Consider the following 23,794-nt stretch of genomic DNA (forward strand, 5'->3'; position numbering starts at 1 on the left):
TATGATTTAAGCCATATAACTTAATCTATATATTCCTACAATTTATACAATTCACAAAAACTTGTCTAAGTTTATGCATATTTTACTCACACATAAAAAAATAAAATACAGTGTCATATTAAATAGTGTGTGTGTGTGTGTATAATGTTTGTCAAATTTTGATCTTCTAAAAATTTAATCCAATAACTAACTTCCAAATAAGTAGTTGCTGTAGGTAAACCGTTGCTTAAGTATCGTGTGCTTGCGTCATACCCCTATGTTAACATTTTCATAAATATTTGATACACATATGGGGCTCTGTAACAGATTTTTTTTATTCAGGATATAGTTTGGCTTTACAAACGGATGTTAGCTAGCACATAATAATACGATATGTAAACTTGGGAGATGTGACGCTGATAAATACAAATATAAATAAATAGTCAACTTCAACAACTTCAAAATCACACAAGTCCACCTTACGCCGGATAAGGGCTGACAAAGTCACGAAATGCAGCGCACATCACTATCGTACGTAGAGTGCAAAAGGCTCATAAATGAGAATGTGCGAATTTGCCACATTGTATTTATTTATCCGCGTTGTAGCCGCGATTCTGTTCGAGCATATCTATAATGCGATCGTACTTTTGTACTTCTTGCACCTCTATCCGCTTAGACCGCTAACGTATTAACGTTCAGCCTATTCATTTTATAATTTATTTTAATGTATGTCCTGTTATTGTTTGATTCAAAAATTGATTCAAAAACCTCTATATCATGCTGTACTGTATCCAAAGCTACGTTTAAATCTACTGAAATGCATAATTAATTACTTTTTACAAAAATTAGGACAGCCCTAATAATCATAATAAAAGTCCTCTTTTAAATACTAAGGTAACAACAAACAGCTACTTTTTACTAAATTTAATAGCCTTATAGAAGAAAAACAAAAGTCCAGACTCTCAACCACACTTTAGCAGCATAATTTTATTTATTATAGATTAACGTTGCTTGTTCTATCTATTAAATATCTAGGTTAAAATTCGAGTAGGTGTAGTTTATGAACTTGTTACTTACGTAATTCAATTTTTCCATGAAATGGCATGTCGTATATTTACATCATGACATATATTTAAATATCAGATATTACACATATATATTTTTTTCAGTTTTATTACTTTAAACACGATATCCTTTTCGAGTAATTTGTCACATTTTACGTGCATGGTGACGTCACGAGTTCGACCGTGTCCCATTCATAAAAAATGATTTGTCAGAGCGATGTAGCTATAATTTTTATAATTAATTAAAATAACACCTATGTATTAAAATAACACCACATACGTGCACCTGGTAGGTTCATTGCTGTTGTTTTCTAATTAGATTTAACCAAAAGTGGTAGCGGCAGGACTTGCTGTATTTTTTATCTCCATACGTGTGTATGCTGTGTCTCTCCAATTGTCAATATTTACACAATATTTGTGTGCTTAGGCTTTAGTCTCTAGTTTGTTAATAAGTTTCCCAACGATTAAACTTCTCATAAGGTGTTTCTCGTGGAATCCGCGGCGTTTTTACAGTTTTATTATACAGTTAGGAGTATTTGGATTTTTAAGAGTAATGAGTAACTTCTGGATGTTAAGCATACATAATATGTATGTATAACATGTATATAACATATATATATATATATATATATATATATATATATATATATATATATATATATATATATATATATATATATATATATATATATGTTCTTATTGCATTATATCTATTAATGTAATAAATTCCAGTGAACTAGTTAACATATCGAATCATTGTATTCATGACACCGGGTTAATGAGATAAATCAGGAGATAATTCTGACATATGACCCAGACATCATGGGAACTGCGTAGTTAATTGAAATGTTCCTTGTCTCATCTGTTGAAATTGTTCTAGATTTACTATGTGTACTATCTGCTAAAATTGTTATAGACGACTCTCATTGTAATTTTTTTTTATAGAATAGGAAGGCGGACGAGCATATGGGCCACCTGATGGTAAGTGGTCACCAACGCCCATAGACATTGGCATTGTAAGCGCCATGCGCCAGCAAACTTGGGAACTAAGATGTTATGTTCCTTGTGCCTGTAATTACACTGGCTCAATCACCCTTCAAACCGGAACACAACAATACCAAGTACTGCTGTTTTGCGGTAGAATATATGATGAGTGGGTGGTACCTACCCAGACGAGCTTGCACAAGGCTCTACCACCAGTAATATACTATAATATGTAATATGCTAAATTCAGACCATAGATTAAGATGGATGGAGCTTGGTAACTTGTAGGTTAAGCTAGATAAAGTAATTCGAGATATACCATTCCACTTGCAGTCTTGGTTAGCCGCTTTCGGGAGCGTAAGTGGTATCTAATTATATTCAAAGTTAAAATTTCTAATTATCTCGTCCGTTATAAAAAGATTATAAAACACAATAAAAGGGTTTACTGAGTTTTATTTATTTCATCGGTTATTAAAAATAGAATAAATTTCTCATTAAAGTTGTGTATATTTTGTTCCTCGTTATAGAAACACAAAACCTCAATTGAATCAGTATAATAAAGTAAAAATTCACGTTTTCCATGTATATTTAGATCCTATTATAGATATTAATTATTGTAAAATATCAATGGGTATTTGTACTTAATTATATATCTAATTATTATTTTTTCATTTAAAATAGGTAGGCCGATTAAGCAAATTGTTAAATGGTAAGTAACAGACATTGGCACTGTAAGAAATATTATCCATCCCTTACATGGTGAATGCGCCACCAACCTGTGTAACTGATATATTATATCCCTTGTGCTTGTATTTACGCTGGCTCATTTACCATTCAAACCTAGAAAAAACAATACCTTAGTATTGTTTGTTAGAAGAATTGTAATTGCAAATTGCAATTAAAGATTAGTCACTCCTTCCCTCTCATTCCCCTATGTAGGAGCAATCTCTAATGACAGTTCTGCTGAATGCGCGCTGGACATCGCACGGGAGGGATCGCCCCGGAAGAGTTATGTCAAACCAATGCCGTAACCGCTCTGATCTCTGCAGAGTACGGCCATAGCCTTCTAAGGTCTTAGTGATTAAGAATCTCACATAAATCAGATACTCTCCAGGGAGGCGGGTATATTTTGGAAGTTAGGGTATCTAAATAATAAAAAAGGTTAATTCTGCCCTGCCGAACACAGCAATGTTCAAATGCAAGATAACTAACAATAGTAGCTTCATACGTGATTACCGGCTTGCAAGTAGGTATAAGCTTATCTTTTTATTAGATTTATGATTAGGTTCCCCAGAAATATGACTAATAAAAGCGAACTTGGTATTAGGAATCTGGTAAATCCCAAGGCTTCGTGATTGAATAAACTGGTCAACTTATACAAAATCATATATGTATGTGACTTTGATTATAAATCAAGAATCTGTGGTTACTTTAATTTTTTAAAAATCATAATCAATCGTTTAATTTATTTAATTGCAAATACGCTAATATAGTTACGCTCGCTAACAGCCTGTGAATGTCCCACTGCTGGGCTAAAGCCTCCTCCCCTTTTTTGAGGCGAGGGTTTCGAGCTTCCACCACGCTGATCCAATGCGGGTTGGTGGAATACAAATGTGACAGAATTACAGTGAAATTAAACACATGTAGGCTTCCTCACGATGTTTTCCTTCACCGTCAAGCACGAGATAAATTGTAAGTCCGTTAATTTTTGCATGTTTAAATGATTAGAGTAAGGTTTACGTTGTTAAGGTATTTTTGGATACCATTCTCATTTACCATTGGATTTCTCTGTTCGTCTATCTGTCTTTATCGGATTCCTCAGTCCTTAGTTAGATTCTTGAACACCGCAGTGTTTAAATATCATTTCACATTGTGATGTTGTCGAATTATACCCGTTCTTAATATGGTTACAAGCGACCACGGCTTTCAACTGAATATCACTAAATCTAAATGTTATTGTTATACGTAATATCGTTATACGTAGTAATACGTATTGTTAGACGTAAATAGATAACTTGTTAAATGATAAATAATTGAATTTCAGACAAGAATACTTTCGCGTTTCGTACTTTTCACATCGCGATTTTTTCCTTAATCGGGTATAAGTTTTTAATCTTATTTCTATTTTATAATATGAAAAGAGAAAGATGGATGACGAAACCTTATTCTACCCATTTATTTAATTAATTATATTTATAAGTGAAGAACAATTTCGCTGATTTTTTAGTTATATAGTATCTAATACAACTTACATTGACGCTCACTGACGACACGCTTACGGCGGCTACTTTCCGATAACTTAGGTCAAATTCAACGCACAGTATTAGTCTTATCAAAATTAATAACATATTCATTTTAGAGGTTTTCTGAAAATAAAAATTTCCATTTACACTTTGTTATTTAAACACTACAATAAATTGTTTTTATAGGTACCTACACAGACGGACTTGCACAAAGCACTATCACTGAGTGAATACTTTGGCGTAATCGTTCAAAAACATTTCTAAAATAATTAACTCTTCCTCGTCTTGGGACCCAAAAAATGGGGACATTTACTTGTGCAATTAATTGTTTCATTATAATTCGTCTCTAGAATTCTAAGGGAAAGTGCTACTAGCATTTGTGCTACCAATCCACGTGGTAATAATTTATATAGTAACTTTTTTTAATTTTGATTTGTTATATACTAATTTAAGTTCACAAGTGTAGGATACCTATACCTTATTATTAAGCAACGTTCCATAAAATGTTTGTCGCAAGGATCGCTAGTATGGTTGGTTATAAATTTGTTTAATAATATACTAATCCTATCGACTACAGACATATGCAATAGATTCAGTAAATAATTTAACAAACACGCGTAGGCCTTAACCAAACGACCAGTTAATCGATTTGTTTTTTTTTAATGAAAAACTATTTTATAAAATAGCCGTAGTATTATAAAATATGTGTAAATTATAAAAAAAATATGCAAGTATTCATGACATAATTTCTATTACTGGTTTTGTCGCGGATTGCTCTAAAGACGCCTTCAGAAAACGCCCTGACTGCAGTACACGGCGTTTTTGCTAATAGTTATTTATCAAAGCCGTCTAATATTGGCATTTCTCTGGAACGCATCTATGAGCGAAGTCACGTAAATAGACGACTATAATTACATTTCCCTGAGTCACTCATTATATTCGAAAACAACGCGTTGACTGCTCTGTTATAAATTCCAGAGCAAATAATAACATCTAACGAATATCAAAAATAAACTAAACTCGTAAATTAAATACTATGATTCATTGGCTAGGGTGTCTATATTCTGGGTAGCAAAATTTAATTACTTAAGAAAAATTAAAACATAGAATTGATTAATTATCAGTCAATTCAATAAAAACTCATGATATTAGGTACCTACTTAAAGTCCTAAAAACATTCGTACATAATAATTATTTCATGTATAGCGATCGAAACTATGTGACCGCTTTGTGACCGGCAACATATTGAGGAAAACTTTGTATAAGACAGCAAATTCTTTTTCATTTATATTTATTGCAGTTTCGTAAATCTTAGTATCTCGAAATTACGTTTAAATTTTTTAGTTTCTATTTCTTTATACACTGAATACCTACAAGATGAATTGAAATACATAACTACTAGGTGAACTTCATAAGTTCTTGAACCGATTCGAACTCGCGACCGTGGTTGTTTTCACATCTGGACTATCCCAACGATATATTATCATATATTACCAGCACATTTATTTTATTTATTATGTCTATTAATAAAATAAAATAAATACTGTAAACTAAATAATACTTTAGCAATAAACAACATATAAAGTAGAGCTGGATTATAGCACAACATGAAAAATGTTGTTACCCGACAAATCTATCAGCATTGTTGCTATGTGTGGCTTGAAATTGTCATAACGCAAGCGCGAAGGCGGGTCTGTGATGTCAGCTGACGTCATATGACGTAAGCGCACGTGCGCCGCGCCGCGCGATGCGTTGTCCTTATGAGGAGATATTTAATGTATTGAAAATATGAAAATGTAAGCCCTTACTTTAACATTGTTAAATTCTTCAATAAAAACTTTGGACTGGGAATTTTCTTACTTGGATTTCGTACAACAAATCGCATCAGAAAAAATAAAAGCGTATGTAGGTAACCCACCAATATGTCTGGTTATGCGTGTGCGAAGTGTAACGATTGCAACTCCAAATTGATAATTTTGTGGACGTGTCATTTTTTATTTGCGTAGTTTTTGTATAAGATAAACACCACCCAATTCAAATGTAATTAACCGCACCTGATATATTTTTTTTAATTAGGTAGACGGACATGGATGGAGTACCTGTTGGTAAGTGGTCACCAGCGCCCCATTACCCACCCATCATAGACATCCACCATAGACATTAGCGATGTACGAAATATAAATAATTTCTTATAACGTCCACGCGCCACCAACCTAGGAAACTACCTTCGAACCAAGTTGTGCTACACATCAGTCAGTCATCATCAGTATCAGCCTGTGAATGTCCCACTGTCGGGCTAAGGCCTCCTCTCCCTATTTGAGGAGAAGCTTATTCCACCACGCTGCTCCAATGCGGGTTGCTGGAATACACATGTCGCAGAATTTCAGTGAAATTCGACACATGCAGGTTTCTTCACGATGTTTTCCTTCACCGTCAAGCACGAGATGAATTATAATAAAAAATTAAGCACATGAAAATTCAGCGGTGCTTGTCCGGGTTTGAACCTATGAGCAGTTAAGATTCACGCGTTCTTACCACTAGGCAATCTCGGCTTTAATCGGATTCATCCTCTCGGGTTAAGTATTGTTGTGTGTGTTACACAATTAATTGTGTATGTTACTGTGTGTGCACAACAATACTTAATATTACAAATTGGCGAAATCTGGGAAGCCATTGATTTTTTCTTATAACACAATGTATTTTATAACCATAACACTCAAATATTACCATAAAATTTTTACTATCACATTTTCGGTTTATTTGATATAAAGGAAATAAATGTCGGTAAATAATAATCAAAATTAGAATTTATATTTTGAAATTTTTCTTCTAATAACAAAATGGGTATTAGGTATAAATAAAGCAATATTAAACATTATACAATAACTAGAAGCCGCCCCGACTTCCTCCGGGTTAAAAAATTATCTATAGTCTAATAGTCTGTAGATATTACGTGGGTATAATTTATTTTGAAACAGGAATTGTCACCGAGAAACACTCCCGTAAATTTGTCTGAACTTCTTAGGCCTCTTAGAGTTCTGTTTACGGCTTTTATTCGCGAGCGGTGACTCGTCGTAGATTCGTCCTACATTATAATACAGACCTCTTGAAAAAGTTTGTTTTAGTACATTAGGTAGTCAGACTGACATGTGGACCACCTGATGGTAAGTGGGCACTGCCACTACCGTCCCTTATGCCTGTAATAATCGCACTAATATCATAAATACGAAAGGTTCTGTGTGTGTGAATATTTGTTACTTCTTCACCCTTTATCACATCTAATATATGAAATAATTAACATATTGAGTCCTTTTTTATCCCATTTAACTATTTTCGATTAAGACACGGGCGAATCAGCGGTTAAATCGCTATTTGAGAAATAAAATAAAACATTAAAAGTAGCAAGTTATCATGATTTTACCAATTTTCTGAAAAATGAATACCGTATTAGAATTGTACGAATCGGCGAATCGTCTTCGAGAAAGCAGTGAAACGTCCTCCTTTTCTTTGAAATCAGATAAAAAATTCAATCATTATCATTTATATTTCTAAAATAGCAATTAATATACATAACAAAATATTGCTAAATAAAATCATACAGGAGTTGCATACAGCTTGCCGATTTTGGTCACGGTGGTAATTCTCAAGGAAGTTTAGCTAACTGTGCAGGAAAGAAAAACACAACAAAATGCTCTTATCCTTTCCTCGCTAATCAAAATCAGACACTACCGGAAAAAAAAATATTTATCTACCCAAACTATGTTTGAAAAGTCGGATGTTTTATTAATGTATAACGTTTTTTGTACGATTGTACGATTTGTTGTAAATACAGTACAAAAAAAATCTTAAAGCTGTTACATCGCTTTATTCACTAGTTCTTAATAATAATAGTAGAAATTTTTGCATAATCTATAAAGTTAAAAGTAAGCAAGTTTTTTGAAACAATTGTAAGACTAAGATGTGTACAACTAAAAATACCAACAGTAATTTCACGAACCTTGTTGGGTTACTGGTGGTAGGCCTTTGTGCAAGCCCGTCTGGGTAGGTACCACCCACTCATCAGATATTCTACCGCATAACAGTAGTACTTGTTATTCTTGTGTACCGGTTTGAAGGGTGAGTGAGCCAGTGTAATGTAAGGCACAAGGGACATAACATCTTAGTTCCCAAGGTTGGTGGCGTATTGTGGTCCATATGCCCGTCCGCCAACCTATACTATAAAAAACCTATAAAAATTATCTTATTTTTAAAATAACATAAAAACTTTTAATTATTATCGACAAATAAATTAAATACCTATACAAATATATCACACATACTTATTCAAAGCTAATTACGTATCTACTCATAATATATTCCTGACCGTATGATTTTTATACTGTTACTTAAAACATTACTGTCTTTTATGTTTTATTCGCAAGATATGGATTTTATTTAAAAAAAATCATTTAATACCTTTGTTAAGACAAACTTTCGTAGACAGAGAAACTAAACTAAACTAAACTTTGTTTCTCTGTCTACGCAAACTTTTCTATTTGTTCAAATTTTTAATCTGTAAATTTTCATATAGAGCAAGTGGCAACATTTTTGAGTGCTTGCTTACACGTCAAATGGTTAGTAACAATTTCCGAATAAATGTTGTTAAAGTGAGCTAAACGTGTATAAATAATATATTTAAGAGCTCATCTGGAAATAAATTTATTTTCATTATATTGGATGTACAGAAGGCGATATATGAACATTCCTTAGTTATATCAACTAATGTTATTCTAGGCTAAGCTTATCACATAAAATGGGTAAGTAAAATTTGTTATTTTTACAATATTTATTTAATATTTTCTTAAATCACCTAAATTATCGTATACATTTATTTCAGGTGGTTTATTTAGTTATTTTAGAGGCTTGCTAGGTGCACGGGAAATGAGGATTTTAATTCTCGGTCTCGACGGCGCCGGGAAAACTACAATATTGTATAAATTACAAGTTGGGGAGGTGGTCACTACTATACCCACAATAGGTTTCAATGTAGAGCAAGTCACATACAAAAATCTAAAATTCCAAGTGTGGGACCTTGGAGGACAAACTAGCATAAGGTTTGTGAACATTGTAAAAAATAATGAAAATATTAAAGTAATATGAATGATGATAAGTAGGTACTTATATAGAGGTGTATAAAAATATTATTAAATGAATTATGGTTAGCTACAATTTGACTGGCAATAATAAACATTGTTTTTATAAAGTGGTAAAAATATAGCAGTGATCTTTTTTTTATTATATATTACAAATTACGAATAAATTTTATAAATAACAATGCTGAAGAAATGTACAACAGTGTGATTTTAAAGGCAAGTCCTGACTTGTATAACCACTCTGTAACCAGCTTTCTATGGAAAATTTTGATAGAACCAATATGACAGAAACATTAAAAAAATGAGTGTACTCATTCTTTTAAGGCCGGCAACACAACTGCAAGCCCCCGGGTGTTGCATGTGTCCAAGGGCGGTGGTAGTTACTTTCTATCAGGTGGCCTGCTTGTTTGCCTTCCTTATATAAAAAAAAACAATAGTGACAATAAAATCTTTGGTTAAAAATTAATATAGAGTTCAATTGTTGAATTACAAACTACTTATCATCAAGTAGTTTGTAATAATTAACTATACTACTATTTTATCTACTACTAACTATTTTATCATAAAACAAAAGTATGGCTGGATTTAAAGAGAATTTGGATTCTCCATTGTTGCTCGCACATATTGACATCTAAAAATGTATTATACAACTGAATTGAATTGAAGGCTTAACTTAGGCTTACTCGAAAATACTATTATAAAATTAGTATTAGTTGCTATTTTTCAGTTATGAAAACATAAATATAAAACGGAGAAATATATTATGATGTTATATAATAATTTATAGTAATTGTAGCTTATGAAATAGTCATAGCTTATTAAAAGACATTGAAAATGGGTGACTGTCCCAAAAGAAATTGCCTTAAACCAATAATCAAACTGGATTATTGTGAGCCGATAAATGTGTATTTTAGTAATGAACTTTTTACAGGCAACTAAATAAATAAAATCATGTGAAGTTACATACTTAGTGTAGATAGTTAATAATATGAAAATCTATACAAAGAATTGATATGTTATTAAGGAATTTGGAACTTGTTTATGTTTCTTCGTATTTGAAAGTGCAGCTACCATACATATGTTAAAACTAATGAGGCCTAAATGTAGAGTTAAAGTTTTTGTTATATATTAAAAACACTTACTTCAGCTAATACTCCAACATTTGATATACATGTATATATATATATATATATATATACTGTAAAAGTTAGTCATTATCTATGTCCGTCATTTTTATTACTAAAGGTATTTCTGTTTTTCTTACTTATCTACATCAAGTTTTTTTCACCTTTTTTGAGATTAGATTCAAAGGATGAACTCTAAAACACTAGTTTTACTAATTGTATGTAAATTAAAAATTTCTTCCTTAAATTGTTAAGACAGCAAATTTAAATAATAATAAATATAAAATTTAAATATAAATCTTGTTATGTTTCTATATTATATTGTTCTAAATAAGAATAGCTGTCATTCTGAATATATTCTTGTACTAAGTATGTAACTGAGAAGTTATTCAAGGACCAAATGTATTGTATCAGTTACTACCTTTGAATATCTCTGTGAAAATTAGTTTTCTGTATAGTTGATTTATATATTCATCTATAAGATATATATACTGGTGGTGGGGCTATTTGCAAGCTCGTCTGGGTAGATACCGCCCACTCATCAGATATACTACCACTAACAGTAGTTGGTGATTTTGTGTTCCGATTTGATGGGTGAGGAAGCTGGTGTAAATTACAGGCACAAGAGACATAACCTCTTTAGTTCCCAAGGCTGGTCACGCATTGGCGATGTAAGCGATGGTTAACATTTTTTTCAATGCCAATGGTGACCACCTTACCATCAGGTGGCCATTTGTTGATTCGCCTACCTATTCTATAAAAAAAATAATAGATTTTCTTTAAGGTTTGACATGATAAACCAAATTAGTAAAAAGTACATTTAAAGTAATATTATTAAATGTTCTAATATGTATTCTTTTTACTGGTGGTAGGGCTTTGTGCAAGCTCGTCTGGGTAGGTACCACCCACTCATCAGATATTCTACCGCAAAACAGCAATACTTGATATTGTTGTGTTCCGGTTTGAAGGGTGAGTGAGCCAGTGTAATTACAGGCACAAGGGACATAAAATCTTAGTTCCCAAGGTTGGTGGCGCATTGGCTATAAGCGATGGTTGACATTTCTTACAATGCCAATGTCTAAGAGCGTTTGGTGACCACTTACCATCAGGTGGTCCATATGCTCGTCCACCTTCCTATTCTATAAAAAAAAAAAAAAAAAATTCTGTTAATTGAAGAATTATCAAACTGTCATTTTAAATTCAATAATATGTCTGTACTAGAATGTGTTATGAATTATATACAATAGTAAAAATAGACAATAATGTACCAATATTTTTTCACAGACCATACTGGCGATGTTACTATGGAAACACAGATGCAATCATATATGTTGTGGATTCGGCTGATAGAGATCGAATAGGAATATCTAAAGATGAACTAGTACATATGTTACGAGTAAGTGTAATGGCTAAAAAAATATTTGAATCTCAAACCTATAATTATGAATCTAGGCTATAATTTATACTTTATTGTACACCACACAGAAAAATTCAAAAAATGTATACATCCTAAATAAAAGTACAATTATGGCAACCTTATAGCTACTTAGCAATCTCTTTATATATATTTATATTTAGTAATTAATAATTTTAGTTAAAAAAAATCATATCTATTTTGAATAAAAATGACACTCTTGGTGCTAACTTTTTAAGATAAATCTTATTATTTAAATAACGAAAGTTCTTTTTTTAAGTATGAAAAGTTACTCATCCCATACAGTTATATTCTGTATATTGTTGTATTCTGGTTTTAAGGTTGAGTGACCCAGTGTTATTATAGGCACAAGGGACCTTAATTCAAAAGGTTGAGGACATATTGATGATATAAAAATAGTGGTGAACACTTCCCATCAGATGGCCCATTTATCACTGCATACCAATTTTAAATGAATAAAAATGTTCCGGTTCACTCATGTCATTGATCTAGATAAAATTAGACGTGATTTCTACATACGAAATGTAATAACACTGTTTTATAAAAAAAATATAATGTTAATTTATCCAAATGTATTTTGTATTAAACATTTTGTTTATCTCTTCAGGAAGAGGAGCTTGCAAACGCAATCCTAGTGGTGCTAGCAAACAAGCAAGATATGACAGGCTGTTTGACAGTGGCAGAGGTGCATCAGGCACTGGGCTTGGACGCTTTACGTGACCGCACATTCCAGATATTCAAAACGTCTGCAGTGCGGGGAGAAGGGCTCGACCAGGCGATGGATTGGTTATCCAATGCATTGCAAGCTAGAAAATAAATTATGAGGTATTTCTCTATTTAACATTACCATAGAAGTATGTTGTGAAGGAAGAAATAGTTTTTTAATTGTGTCTGATTAGCTGTCTCACGGAGCATCACCAGAAATACATCCAATTTTGATTTATCAAGCCACTAATAATGTCTTATTTAGATATTATTATTTCGCCTTTGATAAGGAATGGGTTAAGTCATAGATAGCTGACAGTTAATAAATTGGATGCTGGATAAAAGAAATATACTCATTATTTTTCACAGACCAAATATCTCACAAAAAATAAAGAAATTTTTGTAATAAATTATAACTACTATATTATTTTATGTATTTTTTATTTACTACAATTAGAATTAGAGTAAGTCGGATTATCCAATGTGTGATTTAATTATGGCATCACCTTATGTAAAGTAAGGTATAGTCTGCATGTTATATTATAGTTATGGTATAAAGACTATAAAAGTCCTTCTCTATATCAGTGGTTTATACTGCTCACTGTGCCAGTGTCTATTCACGAAACCTTCCATCAGGTTATCAAGTTAACAAGAGTTTTATTTTTTTATCATTATAATTCAATATCATCAACAAAGAAAAACATTTCTGTAAACTGATATTTAGTAATATACACTCATATATAACTATAAATACAAATTAATCACATAATGCTTAAACTCACAATCTTCGGTTAAGATTCACATGTTCCAAACATTGTACCATATCGAATAACAATAAACCTTTATGCAGACGAGTAATTATTTTAATAAATAAGGTAAATAAAACCTTTTTATTGTTTTTTTTTTCAGGATATGCATTTCAAATAAATATTGATAAATCAGTTTGAAGCGAGTGTTGGAGATGTCTTAGTCGTATTAAGCCAATAGAGTAGCTAGCGTCGTCATCGAGGGACTGTCAACTTAATTATATTCCGTATAAATGTCAAATCGCATATTTAAACTATCATATTTGGAAATACCCAATTTTTATTTAAATAAAAAAAAGTGTGATATTATATAGTTTTTGCTTACTGTACATTGTAATAAAGTTATTTTAACGGATAAATGCCTTTTATTTTATAATTATAAATTATTGTTATTATCCGTTAGCATGTATCCGTTAAAGTTATTTTATTTCTATAGGTTTTTGTATTTGGTGTCATCAATTAACTAAACTTGTCAATATATATTTACATATATTTATTCGGTTTATTCAATAAGAGAACAGCACAATACAGAGTATTTGTATTTTAATATTTACTGGTGGTAATTTGTATTTTAATATTTAATGGTGGTAATATTTTACTGGTGGTAGGGCTTTGTGCAAGCTCGTCTGGGTAGGTACCACCCACTCATCAGATATTCTACCGCAAAACAGCAATACTTGATATTGTTGTGTTCCGGTTTGAAGGGTGAGTGAGCCAGTGTAATTACAGGCACAAGGGACATAAAATCTTAGTTCCCAAGGTTGGTGGCGCATTGGATATGTAAGCGATGGTTGACATTTCTTACAATGCCAATGTCTAAGAGCGTTGGTGACCACTTACCATCAGGTGGCCCATATGCTCGTCCGCCTTCCTATTCTATAAAAAAAAAAAAAAATTTATAATTACAGTAACAGCCTGTTAATGTCCCACTGCTGGGCTAAGGTCTCCTCTCCCTTTTTGAGGAGAAGGTTTGGAGCTCATTCCGAGCTTTAAAGCCGAGATGGCCTAGTGGTAAGAACGCGTGAATCTTAACCGATGATCGTGGGTTCAAACCCGGGCAAGCACCACTGAATTTTTATGTGCTTAATTTGTGTTTATAATTCATCTCGTGCTTAACGGTGAAGGAAAACGTCGTGAGGAAACCTGCATGTGTCTAATTTCATTGAAATTCTGCCACATGTGTATTCTACCAACCCGCATTGGAGCAGCGTGGTGGAATATTTATAATTGATTTAACATAATGTTAGCAAGCGTCAATATAATATATTGATTTATTTTATTATAATGCATATAATAGATATATAATATAATGTTCATTTATGATAGTTACCTGTTCCGCTCAGTTAATATATCCAAGAAACAGTTCGTTTTGCTTACTACTGATTGAGTTGTCAACGAGGCGTAATTTAGAAGCTACCAATTGGTTTGCTACTTACGGAGCAGAAGGTTACGGATAACGGATAGTAGGATATGAAGATGACAGATACAAGTGTTTCAATAAAAAAATTTAACTTCAATTATACAATCTTACTACGTATATAAGCGTAACGAATCCTTTTTTAAATATAGTAATTGAGCATTAATTCTTTTTTTAATTGTATACTTTACTAGCACAAAATATAATCTTAAAAAATAACGCTTTTGTTTTTCGAGAGTATTTGAATAAATAGTGGAGTTGATGTAAATTTAGTTTCATTTTTCGGATGTTGTTAAATAAAAAAATAGAATTTAGTAAAAACAATTTCCTTTATTCATAAATTTTGATATTTGATTGTTATGATTTTTTTAAGGACATTAATTAATTATACGACTTGATGCTATATATCCGGTAAAGTGGATCTTCGTTACGCGTAGGAACGTAACATCGTCAGTATCACTTATTTTGGGTGTTATTCGAGTATTCAGAGGCTGATAAGTATGGCAAAATATATGAAAACATAAATGAGGCATAAGGCACTTGCAGCGACCTTCATGAATAAAATGGCTTATTATGCAGGAAATCGTAATAAGCTGATTTTAGTGAAATAGCATGTGTTCAAAGATATCAAGATCAATTGTACCATTCAATATGCTTTATGATAATTTAAACAGATTTTTATTTATTTATTTTATCTCTATCTAATATGAATTAAAAAAAAGTCGAGAACATTCGGTTTTTTTGTCTATAATCCTATTAACGATTCTGATTATCCGTTAATTCTGACAGGACGTTGGTGTTTATTTGATTGATGACTACCAACATGGTAAAAACTAATATAAGCATATGATTAATTACGGCGACGCTTCTTGATATATAATTGATAACAAATTGTCTATTGAAGTATGTGAGTGGCTGGCGAAGGATGGTTTATACTTATAAGTTATTCCGATTATACTTAATATATATTTTGTATCTGTGACATTCAGAAAAATATCGGTATTTTATAACCTATCGGTACAAGAATTGTTTTAAATACATTATCCAATAATATTTTTGAGTTTTATTTTATTTACACCAAAATAAAAATACCCTTAGATTTAATTTTAGACAATAATTCATCTTTAATATAAATTTTGTATGTGTTTTCCTGTTATTTTTTACTAAATTCTTCTTCAAAACCAGAAGGAAGAATTATCTTTGAGGGATGTGTATAGTTTTAATGCTATGTTTTCATTTGAAATTATTATAACGATACACACATTTAAGTAGGTACATACATATAATAATGTGTTAACAACTTTTAATGGCAGTGTTAATAATGCTTACCCGGAACAGCAGATGCTAGCCACTAGTTGAACAATGACTATGTATCACACGTATATAACAGGATAGGTAAATAACGGCTCAACCGTGAAAAATATCACTTTCTAGGTCTCCTACTAAGAAAGTGCCCAAAAATATGCAAGTGAATATGGCACAATTGTACCACCACCACAAACAAGTGGATTCAAAACTATAACAGGAAAGCTTCAAAATTCATACATTTAAAAAACAGTTTTTTAATTATAGTCCTGGCTTAGTTTTTAAATCGGATAATTCTAAGTAATTGGGTAATAATAAATAAATATTATAATATTAAAATTTTTTATTTGTTTCTCCTAAGAGTTCTAAGAAAAGGTCATATCAGATCTACAGAGAATTTTTATACGAACTATTCTTGAACGAAAAATAACTTACCCTAAAATAAGAAAGCACTAACCATGGGTTTTTGAGTAAATAAAATGAATTTAATATTAGACGTAATATCAATTAGAATGCTAACATACTTGAATCCAACCCACGCAATATTTAAAACAAGATCATATTATATGCAACTAATTGTCATGTTTATCTTACATACGTAATGAGGAAGTATTATTACCTCTTAACTCTTGATTATTGCGGCTTCTTTAAATTGGTTAGTTTCTATATTAATTTATAATACAAAAAAAATGGACTTCCTTCCAATTTCTTCAATTGCAGGTGATTTCAGACGAATAAAATCTATAGAGGATGCTACACTGATAGTTTATAGTATATAGTATAGATTACTGGTGGCTTCGTGCAAGCTCGTCTGGGTAGGTACCACCCACTGATCAGATATTCTACCCCAAAACAGCAGTACTTGATATTGTTGTGTTCCGGTTGAAAGGGTGAGTGAGCCAGTGTAATTACATGCACTAGGGACATAAAATCTTAGTTCCCAAAGTCGGTGGCGCATTGGCTATATAAGCGATGGTTGACATTTCTTACAATGTCTAAGGGACCACTTACCATCTGGTGGCCCATATGCTCGTCCGCCTTTCTATTCAATAAAAAAAAAGTGTAATGACTAATTTCAAACTAACTGACGAGGAGGTACCTAATTTTATCTAAAATACAAACGATTTATGTAACTTAAGAAATAGCGTTTGGTGTAAGTATTCTCACAAGTAAGCGACACAGTAATTTTGCTTGTGACATGTCGAAGACTGGTATATACATATTTAAATTGTGGAATCTGGATTTTAGGATACCTTTTTGGCTTAAGTTAAAACTGACTACCTATAACAAATAATATAACACATCACTTCATAAGTATACTTGTGCAAAATAAATTCCTGACTAGGTATCTTATCGATCTATCAACGGCATACTCGGCATCAACACATCGTAACCGTTATATAACCTTTTTTTAAACTCATACTTACATAAATAAATAATTTAATTAATTGATGATACTTAAATTTAATTTGTTATAAGATTTCTTAAATTGCAGGCGCCATCACTAAAAGGCTTTAAGCCTTATAGATTCTTTACTGAATAACTTTTTGTTAATGTTTAACTGGAAGAACATTATAGATACCTACGTACTACAATGTGTTCTCTAAGTATATTCGTTTATTGCTACAACAAAATTAAGAATTAAAAAAAATGAGCTCTACAACGCCGATTCGAGTTCCAGGTGAGCGTTTAGTTCATATAAATTTTAATATAATAAGTTCCAAACCTTCTCCTCAAAAGGGAGAGGAGGCCTTAGCCCAGCAGTGGGAAATTGACAGGCTGTTACTGTACTGTCCTGTTACTGTAAACTTTTAAGTTTACCTTCCAAAGACTTATTAGTCGTTATAAATAATCAATCTTTTAAAATATTACATTATTATAATGTAAAAATTCGAGTTACAAATGTAGATAAGAGTAAGTAGTAATAACAGTAACTTATCTAAAGTTTTTCTATATAAACTTGTATTTTAAAATGTTAAGATATTATTGTATAGGTACATAAAAATATCCTTGTAAAATGAACTATGTCAAGTTATTTGAGAGCAATGCCATAATGTAAACTGTCATCTGAGTGGCCGTTAACACTTCGATAAAAAAGCATAGCACTCGCTGATTGATTGTCAAATAAATTAGGTAATATAATTTCAAGATCCGAATGTCTGCCTAGGTTAGGTATAAGTTAGAGTTGAGATAATAGTTTTTTTTTATACACAAGACATTCATATTTCTTTATGTTGATTAAAAATAGTTGAAAATGAATGTCAACTAGAATTCAACCGAAAATTGAGAATTACTTGCGAAAGATCTTAAAATCATTTATTTACATAAATTATCTTTGGTGACTTTTAATCTAAAAAGTATTTAGAGATAAAATTACCGGTTATTTTGATAAAAGTGCGGCTTCAAACCGATTAATAAATCAGGCAAGTTCGTATCTCGCTACGTCGCTGGGAAGGTTCTGTAGTAAAGTAATACGTATTTTGGTATGAAAATTCCCTGTTTTTATATATATATAAATTTAAATTATAGATCTACCATTTCGACCATATCTCTCATATTTATTGTTAAACACATATAAAATAATATTATTATTATTAATAGGTAGCCGAAAAGCTATCATAAGTGTTTCTTGCGCAGTTGACTTTTCAAAAGCTATTTTACAACGAAACCCTAAAATGATATTATGGGTATATAAAAAATAAATCGTTGGTAAACGACATATTAATATCATATATGAATATTAGAATTAATTGGAACCTTGATTTGTTCCTTGTTACTTAGAACTACTCGAAACCTAGCGACAGAATGTGTTATTACGGTACTTAGGCAAAGCTTATAAAAGATTTCTACAGATAATTCAACTCAATTTATATTCACAGCGAAGAATTATTCAAAAAGTTCGCTATACCTGTTTCATAAATATATTCAATTGTAAATGAGATGACTAGATTTATGGATGCCATTAGGTGGTAACAGATAGACGCAGAAGCGAAATGCAAATGATAAAAGTTAAAATAGTTTAAGGTTAACATTGCATTAAATATACATCGCTATACGATGCAGTCGAAATAAGAAATTCTTTAAAACCATTTCAGACGTTTGTGTTATGATATTCCAGCTTTTTTAATGTTATTTATATAATTTTTAATTCCTTATCTATTTAGTTCATTGATTTATTTCGTTCTAACCACATTAAGACTATAATGATTTAATTAACTTCCATCTAATGGTGTCTGCTAGGATCTGCGGCGACTCAACATGTATCAACCAGGGCGACGCTCTTCAATAAACATTTTTTATCTACAATCCTGCGATTCTACGATTTCGGCTATGTGCAAACTCATCTGGGTAGGTACCACCCACTCATCAGATATTCTACCGCACACCAGCAGTACTTAGTGTTGTTTGTTCCTATTTGACGGGTGAGTGAGCCAGTATAACTACAGACTTGAAGGACATCTTAGTTCCCAAGTTATGTGGCGCAATGCAAGGGACCACTTACGATAGACTACGATTCTATGGCAGAGCATTGCGCCAGTTATATAGGTGGAAGAGAGATGTTTTATCTGATCAGACCAGATCTGATCGTCCTTCACGTGGGGCAAGCTAGACATAACGTCGGAAGATATCTAAAAACCTCGTTACGTGATCATACAAAGGAAGAAATATTATGTCTTTGGCACTGCCATATTAGTGTTAATTTGAAAGTTTCTAGAATATATTAGAAGTAGTAGAGAGAGTCAGAAACTATATCCAGCTTACCAAATGTCTAAAAATATATACCTAGATACACTAATTGTGTATATATACATAGTACTGGAGATATATATACTAAATATATTACTTATATACTATTATACTTATATTATATATATACTAAATATTTTACTGGTGGTAGGGCTTTGTGCAAGCTCGTCTGGGTAGGTACCACCCACTCATCAGATATTCTACCGCAAAACAGCAATACTTGATATTGTCGTGTTCCGGTTTGAAGGATGAGTGAGCCAGTATAATTACAGGCACAAGGGACATAAAATCTTAGTTCCCAAGGTTGGTGGCGCATTGGCTATGTAGGCGATGGTTGACATTTCTTACAATGCCAATGTCTAAGAACGTTTGGTGACCACTCACCATCAGGTGGCCCATATGCCAAGAGTTCATTACTATCAACGAAGCTACTGATATTAGGCCTCATTGCATTGAGAGATAGGTCACAAAGAAGGTATTTCTTACAAAACGTTTTCTCCAATAAAGGAATAAACACATATCATTTATTCCTTATTAAAGGAAACATAACAAGGTGGAGTTTTTTACCAAACGAGTACGGCAATGGTGACGGTAGTTTTATGTGTTTTGACACGGACGTTTTACTATAACAAAAAATAATAATGCAATATACTTTATTTGGCCAACCTGAGATTCTAATGTGGAACTTAATGGTATACAGGCATTAGAAATATTATTTAAGAAATAACTAATATATATATTAAGAAATATAATTTAAGAAATAGCTTATGTTGTCTTTTCCGCTTTATGCAGTTAGTAAAAAGACGATGCTTTTATCCATTGTAATTTGTTCATTATTTACTTGGCTACCCCTTGCTGCAAATCCAGTGGACAAAAGTCTAACAGTACCACGTTCAGACTCTAACTGGACTCTGTCCCTGAGTGCTGACAGCACCGTTTTATACGCCATAAATGAAATCCATCGGGACTTCATACTTCATGCATATATAGCAAGTCTAATCCTATATTTAGTCTGTATTTAAATTAAAAAGCGCGTTATAAAACAGTAACCACGATAGATTTTTAAATATGATACGCTTTAACATAATCCAGACTTTGAAATTTTACTCGTATAATACTGGAAATTTTGACGAGTCTAGTATTTGAATAATTCAACTTTACGAACCTTCTTATTCACCAATAACAAAAACACTCACATATTGACATTCACGAACTGTTTTATTGACTTAGTTTTTATAGCTTTATACAACAATATTTTTAGCATTTATGCATATATATAAAAATATACATTTGTTTATGCAAATATAAAATCGTGACAGTTTCTGCTATATCGTTGTAATTTCAACAAAGGATTTCTTAGTGCTTTTCTTAATTACGAATTTAACAGCTACAGATGTGGCCTTGGGTTCAAATCCAAGCACGGGTCAATAAAAGTTATTGGGTTTGTCTGCCGAGCTTGAAAGTTTAAGCTTCCGTGCACCGGAAAGCACGTGTATCCGTGCCGTCATTTAATAAATGGGATTTGCCGTCCCATCGAAGAGCAAGGGAATAATATTCACTTTTTCGAACACTATTTCCGTGCTTCTGTGTTTTTGCGCACACACTTGTGCATTATAATATCACCAGAGATTGATTCAACGGACTGACAGCCATTCAAAGGAGACTAGCCAGACTCCCTTGCATGGTAGTCATAACTGAAATCGGTCAGGAGGACATCGCATAACGAAACGAAGATCTTCAAAGTTCAAATAAATGTCTTATAGTTCAAGCTGTGCGTTGATGAACTAATGATCTTGCCTTTTACAGGGATAGATAATAATAATGATTATGATATTATAGAAAAATATTTGACATACATATGCTGTACACTTCACTTTGAAAATAAAATATGTATTTAAAAACGTTAAACAAAGTTTTTCCACAGTTCGGTTAAGGTCGGTTTTCAATTAAAAATTAATATTCTGTAGAACTTATTGATCAATCAGCGAAGTAACGTAATTATATTTTCTTCGCACCGAACAAAATATTTATTCCTCTGACGAGTGCTGATTCGAAAATAATAAGTCCATGTGAAGAAGCTATTATTTTTTGTATACTAGTTATTACAAAACTTTGAGTATATTTTCAAAGTCAGTCAGGTGCGAAGGAAGTCGTAAATTTATGCTTAAGTAATATTTACGTATCATACATGTTATCTACCAAAGAATTTTAGATTTCTCATATTATCCAAAATTATTAATATTAATTAATATTAATATTAACATTAATTAATATTAATATTTTATTAAACAATATCTTGTGGTTTTCATGTAATGTATTCAACATACTCGTACATGAAAATATTTCATATAAAATATTATTGGTTAAAATTGATTATTTAGAAAATAAAACAATATGCTGTTACTATTCGTTGACTTTATACGGGTCATAAAGCATTTAATTGTATATTATTATTCAAATAAAACGACGTGTTAAACTAATTTTATTGGTCTACCAATAAAATTAAAATGCGTAAAATGAATCAATTTTTATCACCTGATAAATTTCGGTGTTAGTCTATTTTTATTCTATGCTACGACGGAACCCACGTGTTCAAGAAGTTGCATTTAACGAATCTCGGTAAATATTATTGTTGTAGTTCACCGATGATTGCGGGGCCCAGTAGCTCAGGTGCATTCCTTCGACACTACGACGCTAAAATATACCTTAGTACCAACAGAAAAGGTCTATAATGAGCCAGGTTTGGGGAAATATGTAAAGAACCCTGCATGTCGCAGAGAACAGTCATTTCGGAAATGTTTTAAATGTGGTTTGATGCCATTCGATTATACGCTCTGTGATGGCGATTTAGGAAGTGTTTTTGTTTGCCGGTTTGCAAGTTAGGGTGCGGGTGGCGGGTGGGGGGAGTGTATGCGGTCCGACTGGTTGCGAGCGACGACCGGAGGCTGCGCGCGCGCCGCCGTTCGTACATTCGCATGCTTAATTTTATAATCCCACGTGGCTAATGTTTTAGCTACCGTCAGTGGTTGAGTAATATTCGTGAAAATTATTACTTTTACTGCTTTTTTGTTATGTGAATGTTTAGTTATGAAACAATGCAGTTACGTATTGTTGTTTTTAAATGTTTGAATGAAAAAAATAAGGATATTAATTTCATGAAATAGAAATTATTTTTGCCAAAACTATTATGTAATTTTTTTTTCAAATACCTTCAATTGTGTTAATAAGTTTTTCTTCCCAGGTTTTAAGGTTAAATCTTTATAGGCTAAGCCTAAGGCTAAGGCTGCTAAGACAAATTTTGTAACTCTTAAAGAGAAACGAGTAAAATGAATATGCTAAATATAACCTGGAACTTTCTTCTACATATTTAATGATATATACTCAAAACTACCAATTAATATTTTAAACATAATCAATTAATAAAATGAACTAGCTCACGTAGAGACAGCCAAAATCATAAACAAGTTTAAAGTAATCGAATAAGGATAAAAAACCGAGCTAAAGATAGCGACAGTTTCACTCGATAGTACCGTAAACTGATTTACGCCATACCAGTTCCAATCCGAGACCCAGTGTTGAGCCGAACTCGAAGGGCCCCGTGTCGTGCGCGATTGTACAGGGAACGTCGAATTCTACAAGGAATTTTTATCAGAGTACGAAGCGAGCGCGGGTAGTGAGGAGCACGCGGCGGAAGCTCTCTCCCGAATTTTTCGAGAGTAAAAGTACATTGAATAAGTGCAGTGTCAGTTGTCAGTGTTTAGTGCGTTCTGGAATGGATGGCTAGGTAAAAATACGTTTTACTAAGCTGTTTTGGTAGCTTTTGTAAGTTTGGTAGTTCGTTTATTTGCTGTTT

At 32.1% G+C, this 23,794-nt stretch overlaps 2 protein-coding genes across 2 annotated transcripts in view; both read left to right on the forward strand.

Annotated features, from left to right (window-relative positions):
• Positions 1–8,858: 8,858 nt before the first annotated feature.
• Positions 8,859–15,930, forward strand: LOC126781929 (ADP-ribosylation factor-like protein 1). Its single transcript, XM_050507049.1, has 5 exons — positions 8,859–9,066; positions 9,147–9,363; positions 11,811–11,922; positions 12,569–12,786; positions 13,576–15,930. The coding sequence occupies exons 1-4, from the start codon at positions 9,063–9,065 to the stop codon at positions 12,776–12,778; spliced, it is 543 nt and encodes a 180-aa protein (XP_050363006.1). The 5' UTR covers positions 8,859–9,062; the 3' UTR covers positions 12,779–12,786; positions 13,576–15,930.
• A 7,598-nt stretch (positions 15,931–23,528) lies between these two features.
• Positions 23,529–23,794, forward strand: part of LOC126781812 (ankyrin repeat and BTB/POZ domain-containing protein 2) — a 56,105-nt gene continuing 55,839 nt past the window's right edge. The window contains exon 1 of the mRNA XM_050506866.1: positions 23,529–23,725. Coding sequence (XP_050362823.1) covers positions 23,718–23,725 — 8 coding nt within the window. The 5' untranslated portion in view covers positions 23,529–23,717. The remainder of the gene's footprint in view (positions 23,726–23,794) is intronic.

Source organism: Nymphalis io, chromosome 4 (assembly GCF_905147045.1).
Source record: "Nymphalis io chromosome 4, ilAglIoxx1.1, whole genome shotgun sequence".
NCBI lineage: Eukaryota > Metazoa > Arthropoda > Insecta > Lepidoptera > Nymphalidae > Nymphalis > Nymphalis io.

Excerpts from the sequence above, each read along its gene's own strand:
- LOC126781929 (XM_050507049.1), top strand. Across the intron at positions 9,364-11,810 it reads GGAGGACAAACTAGCATAAG|ACCATACTGGCGATGTTACT; the intron begins GTTTGTGAACAT and ends ATTTTTTCACAG. Across the intron at positions 11,923-12,568 it reads AACTAGTACATATGTTACGA|GAAGAGGAGCTTGCAAACGC; the intron begins GTAAGTGTAATG and ends TTATCTCTTCAG.